We start from the raw sequence: 6,000 nt of genomic DNA, 5'->3' as shown, positions 1-6,000 counted from the left end.
TTTGAGCCAAGTCTCAGTGAAACAGAAAATGTCTAACATGTGAGAGGTGATGGAATCGTTAGGAACAAATGATTTATTGGACAAAGATCTGCTGTTAAAAAGGGTGATAATTGCAGGAGAGTGAGGTTTCAGACACATAGGCTAACAGGACACAATAATGATCGGGATCAGTAAAATGACTCACAAGGCTGGAACCATCATTGGCCATAATTTGGAGTCAGTGAGGGACAGGAGGTCACTGAACAACTTCCCTCTATCATGGAAAACCCACCACACCCACTCTGCTCACATTTCTGACGTAGCCAAGCTCCTCCTTCACCAGACTGACCCAAAACCCTGTCACCAGATAACAATGCTTCAGGAAATTATTCCTACCGATCTCTGTAAAACTGCAAAATAACTTTTATTTATGTGATAGCTGAACACAGTAGTCCCAAACATATTACATAGTGTATAGTGTACATATTTATTAATGCAATTTGCACTAAGATTATTATTAAACCTGGGTTTACAAATATGGTAAAGTGGAGGTGGCTGACCTCTAAGGGTAGTAGTGGTATAACAGAGGTTGTGCAAATGGTAAAATTCTATCTAATAGTAATAGTAAGAAAACAGCTCTACCTGAATGGTGCCGGAGTTAACAGGCTTTTCCGAGCATCGCTGTATTTATTATTAGGAAACCAGAAATCAGAGGAGAAAAACAAACAATAAACAAACTAACAAAGAAACACGGGGATTAAATTAAACAGTGCACGATTTATTCGTTTTCCCTATAAAAACCATTGACTGTAGAAAACAAACAAACAAAAAAAGTTTGCTTTTGATACTCGCGATGTTACCAAATCTCGCGATACTACGTGCATCCCATTCGTGCTAAACTGGAGGGATTTCTGTAGTATTTAGTGAGCAGCTAACACGTTAGCAACACCGAGATAACCTATTTGCAAATAACTCGCTCCTTAAAAATAAAGAAACCAAGCCGGCTCAGAGGTGAGGACGTATTCTTACAAGCGATACCCATTTGTTTGCTACTTAAACGTAGCGTAGGGGGAATAGCTGTAGAAAACAGTCATGGTAAACTGAACTCTTGTCTAGCCTGTGGTGATACAGGAGTGAAGCAGTTTAAACTGTTCTTAACAAACCAGTGAATACCTTCTTGAGATAATTCTTGATAATTGCCAAATATGGCAACTAACGTAAACATTAGCTTTTGGTTAAGCTACTAAAGTTGTTTTCGTGTTTGTGCAGCTGAGCAAAGAAGCTAATACCACTTTTATCTTACTTCGCACTTTTACGTAGTTAATGCTAGGCACCTGTCTGCATATAACATTAACCTGTTAACATTTTTATCGTAAAGTTATAAAGCATGAAAATGGTGCACTTTAGAATTACTTAGCTAAACTTTACATGGCCGTTGTGAAGTCTTTTTTTTTTTTTTTTTTTTTTAACTCGTACTGTGAGCCTTTCGTTTGTGTGCTGCATCTTCCAGAATGGATTTAGAAGACGACACGACCATTTTAACAACCCTGAAGTCCTTCAATTCCTTCATCAGCCGCCCCGAACATCCACAGCGGCTGTCAGAGCACTCAGCAGGGAGTGGAATCCTGCAGAGTCAGTACAAGCGCAGCATGGAGGTACATACAGAAACTGTTTGCATCAACAGGGGGCAAAAAAGCTGAACAAAAATAGCATCAGCATTCAGCCTCCGCACTTACTAGCATATCCTTCTTTTAGCTTTTAGAAGCAGCAGAGAGGGTTCACTCCAAGAATCGCTACCTGCAGTTGGACCAGGAAAAGAAACAGATGGAGCTGAGTCACAAACGGGCTCGTTTTGAACTGGAGAAGGCAGCCTCAGACAGCGCACGAGACTTGGAGGTACATGCCATATATACTCCTTTAATACCACATGAACAAAGCATCAGATAGCTCACCACCTTGTTATGTTGCAGCATGAGGTGGATCGGAACCAGGAGCTTTTGGGACAAATGAAAAAGCTGGAGGAGAGAGTGGAGGAGGCGAATAAGAAGCTAACAGAGCAGAAGGAAGCAAATGATGCTCTCCAGATGAACCTGGAGGGTCTAAACAAGACACTGGAGGAACGAGATGATAAGCTTGGTGCAGCTAACCAGGTGCACGCATGCTTGTAGATTTGCACGCACAGTTATTTTGCCAGTCTGGTAGTGCCTCTTATCTTATGCTGGATTACCTCTGTTATCGGTTTGCAGACCATCAGCTCTTTGAAGGATGAGATCAGAGAGCTCAGGCAGAAGATTCAAAACCAAGACTCAAAAATCTCTGGTCAAACGCTCGAAAACCAGGAGTTACAGGAAAAGCTAGATTTGCAACAAAGGTACACACACACACAGACAGGGACTGACACTTCTTTGCTCTTTTTCATCCTAAAAAATATTGAGCTGTACTGCTTAATATAAATGCTGACCATGCAGTTTTCTCTGATTGCTGTTATGATCAGGAAGTATCAGGAAGTCTCTCAACTTTGCCAAAGTCTCCAAGCTGCGCAGTCGTCATGCTCTGAGCACATAATCAAGATTAAGGTACGAAATGCTGTCGCTTCTATTGGGCTCCTTACGGTTTCACTTCAGAGTTTACATGGTGTACAGATTTGTCTGTAGTTCAGAACATTCCAGTGTCCACAGTTCATGGAGAGGAAATAGTTAAGAATAGCAGTTTGTACATCTTTGCACTGATGTAGACGGTGTGGTTAAACAGCGTTATGCAGCTCACTCTACGTCAAATGTAAACCTACTAAATATGATTACGATTTAGACTTATAACCAATGCAGGCAAGATCATGTGCAGTATATCTGTTCAATTTTCTACATATCAGCTTTTTTGTTCAAACTACCTCTCTCCTTCAAATTGCATAATATGAGTTTAAATGTATTTTTTCCCCTCATAACATACACTTATTGAACATACCATTTTCAGCACCTTCAGAACAGCCTTAATTTTTCAGAGCATAGATTCAACAAGGTGTTGGAAACATGCCTCACAGATTTTGGTTCATATTGACATGATGGCATCACACAGTTGCTGCAGATTTGTCTGTCTGTTGGGCTGAGATCTGGGGACTGTGGAGTACACTGTCATGTTCAAGCAACCAGTTTGAGATGATTTGGAGTCTTGTGACATGTCATATTATCTTGCTGGAAGCAGCCATCAGAGGTTGGGTACACTGTGTTCATAAAGAGACAGACATGGTCATTTGTTTCCATAAAATGTGTCATTAATCTGAAAATTGTATTACTGGTGAATTTCTCACTTTCTAATTTGGCAGGAGTTGGAAAGGCGGCTTGCGTTCCAGGAGCAAGACTTTGCCATTGTGAAGACTATAAAGTCAGAGGCGGCCAGAGTTCCAGATCTGGAAAAGGAGCTGAAGCGCCTCAAAGATGATAATGCCTACCTCAGGTTAAATACATTTTTGAAGTTTCCTTAACATGTAAACTCATTACACTCTAGTGCAGGGACCTTTCAATCCACAAGTTCCAATTCACACACATATACCACAAGCTCTTTTCTTTAACAAGTGTTTTTGGTATTTGTAATATGTGTTTGTGCCTGTATCGTCTCTAAAACCTTACACTATATCTGTAGGTTGATTCTGTTTGTACCACGTAGTTTGGATGTTACCGGGCATTAATGAGCATACAAGCACTTTGAAAGATTAAGTTGGATAACAGAAGATCCATTTGTCAAGTAACAGCCAAACAGCTTGTCAGACTAAGTGGAGAAATTCAGCAGTTGGTGTGTTTATCCACTTATCCTTTCTGTTGTATTACAGACATCTCAATTTAAAGCACGAAACTCTTTATACTTTCTCAAGATAACAGATTAAAAATTTTGCTGAAAATACCATAACTGTAACTAGGAATGTTCCTTATGCTATTCATAAGTCGATTAAATGGGGGGCGGGGGGGACTGACCAGTCTAAAAGTGCTCAGACAATCAAGTTGCATTTTAAATGATGCTGAAATTTGTGACACTTTGTGCTGTGCATACACATGCACATTAGCTTGCAAAGTGTGCCAGTGTTTTGCAGCTATCTGTCCTTGCAGATAAACCTTCACACACTTCACACAGTTATGTATTCTCCGGTCGAGTGTTTGTGTGTGTGTAACTGTCTTGAACAGGAACAAAGCTAATTAACCATTTTTTAAAATTTATTTGTTTATTTTTTAAATTGGAATATTATATTAGTAGTGTGGTGAGGGTGTGAGGGGACATGCTCCTCACACTCTGCCCATCTCCTATAGAAAATTAGTAAGGAAAACAAGGAAGGGATGTGCATAATGGAAAGGATCATCACACTAAGATTATTCTGGCAAGACTTAAATGGAATACTGCAGAGCTGCACTGGTTAGGAGGACTATCACCCTTCTTACTTGTTTACATGTTTTGAGACAGAGAGGGTGACTGGGGGGCAAGGGGCTGCCATTTACTGAGAAATCCTGCTTAACATCTCAGGGCCAGCAGTCGACTGGCATACATGAATGAAAACTCAATAAGTACTTGTTCGTATTACTGAGTACTGCTGGTGCTGGATAGCAAGAGGAGCAAATATTCCAGGTTTAGTCTGGGAAATGTGCCTGAAAAGAAAGACCATGTGGATCAATCAGGGTTTGGTCTGATCTTCCAAGGCGAGTCTATTGTCTGGTCTCTGATGGTAGAGCAGTCCTCAAACTGTGGGGAGAATCTTGTTTCACATTGTCTGAAACAACAGAAGGAAGATTCTTCTTATATCTCCTAATCAGTCTCTATTGTCTGGACTGAGCTCTTTTCCCTTATTCTTTCCTCCTCTGCAACCTTTGCATTTTTTTCCCCCTAATTTCTACCGGCTTGTGTCAGCATAATCAGCTCCCTGGTGTAAACAATGTGAGCTGGGCAAAAATAGTGTTGTTGATTGAAGTGGGTAATAACATGGCCAAAACATATCAGAAGTTTCTCAAGTAGAGTTCACAGAAAAGTCACCCTAATCCAACAAGTGTGACTAAAGTAAAGAAAACATGAACTAGTGAGAGCAATATATTATAGCTATAATGCACAGTTGGTACATTGTTACGTGCATTTGTCGTCAGTCACTGTAATCTTAATATTGTTGAAAACGGGTTTCAAAATTGCATCAGTGTGACTGCAGCCAGAGATTGAAAGTTCCTCCATGTCTTGCATTAAACACTGAGCTATCAGTTTAATTTACTTTTTTTGTCTCTGTTCTGTCCAGGGAGAACAGAGAAAATTGCAGCCTGTTGAAAGAGGAGGTGGAGGGTCTGCGGAAGAAGCTGGAGAGGATGGAGAAAACCAAAGAAGAGCTGATCAACATGGAACTGGAAAAAGAGGTAAAAGTCTGGGCAGTTAGAAATATAGATATTAAGAGAATTATGTAATAAACAAAGCTTCAATGAGACATTTTTAGATAGATTAATGACTGGCTGCATCCTCGTGCAGGTTTTTGTGACTCCCTTTCGTCCATGTTTGTTTTTGCAAACTTTGAAGTTTAACTTTTAGAATTTACTTAAAAAAAAAAAAATCTAAGCTTAGAATATCCTCCCTTAAGCCCTGTACACACTGGAAGCAGTTCATAGTGATATGGTGGTGACAGATGTAGGTGAAAAAAGTCCTGCTGAGGTGGGCGGGACTTGTGGTAAACTACTCTCAGCTTCAGGTGAGCAACTGAGGTGGCTACCAATGAGAGTAAAGAATACGGTTGATTAACATATAAGCTGGTAGCAAATATGGGAATGTCCACTAGCATTCAGCATCAGCTTCAAGGTGATGCTTGACAAAGGACTCGCTTCCTGTGTGTACACAACTTGAGTAAACATTTCAGTCATTACTTTTTAAAGAGCTATTGTCAGAGATAATTGGAGAAATATAAAATATGTACAATAATATGAGAAGAAAATAATGTATTCATACTGCTGTGGGATATAAAGATGGCATATTTGCAAGGCTTCAAACAGCATAAAAGTATTCTTTTTCTTC

At 40.0% G+C, this 6,000-nt stretch overlaps 1 protein-coding gene across 1 annotated transcript in view; it reads left to right on the top strand.

Annotated features, from left to right (window-relative positions):
• The first annotated feature begins 843 nt into the window (after positions 1-843).
• The window catches only part of mad1l1 (mitotic arrest deficient 1 like 1), a 69,527-nt gene continuing 64,370 nt past the window's right edge, over positions 844-6,000 (top strand). The window contains exons 1-8 of the mRNA XM_031743878.2: positions 844-990; positions 1,490-1,634; positions 1,735-1,875; positions 1,950-2,129; positions 2,226-2,350; positions 2,474-2,555; positions 3,299-3,429; positions 5,240-5,354. Of these exons, the coding sequence (XP_031599738.1) occupies positions 1,491-1,634; positions 1,735-1,875; positions 1,950-2,129; positions 2,226-2,350; positions 2,474-2,555; positions 3,299-3,429; positions 5,240-5,354 (918 nt within the window). The 5' untranslated portion in view covers positions 844-990; position 1,490. The remainder of the gene's footprint in view (positions 991-1,489; positions 1,635-1,734; positions 1,876-1,949; positions 2,130-2,225; positions 2,351-2,473; positions 2,556-3,298; positions 3,430-5,239; positions 5,355-6,000) is intronic.

This window comes from Oreochromis aureus, linkage group 6 (assembly GCF_013358895.1).
Source record: "Oreochromis aureus strain Israel breed Guangdong linkage group 6, ZZ_aureus, whole genome shotgun sequence".
Lineage (NCBI taxonomy): Eukaryota > Metazoa > Chordata > Actinopteri > Cichliformes > Cichlidae > Oreochromis > Oreochromis aureus.
The sequence above is the reverse complement of the archived record's forward strand: the minus strand, read 5'-3'. Positions and strand labels throughout refer to the sequence as shown.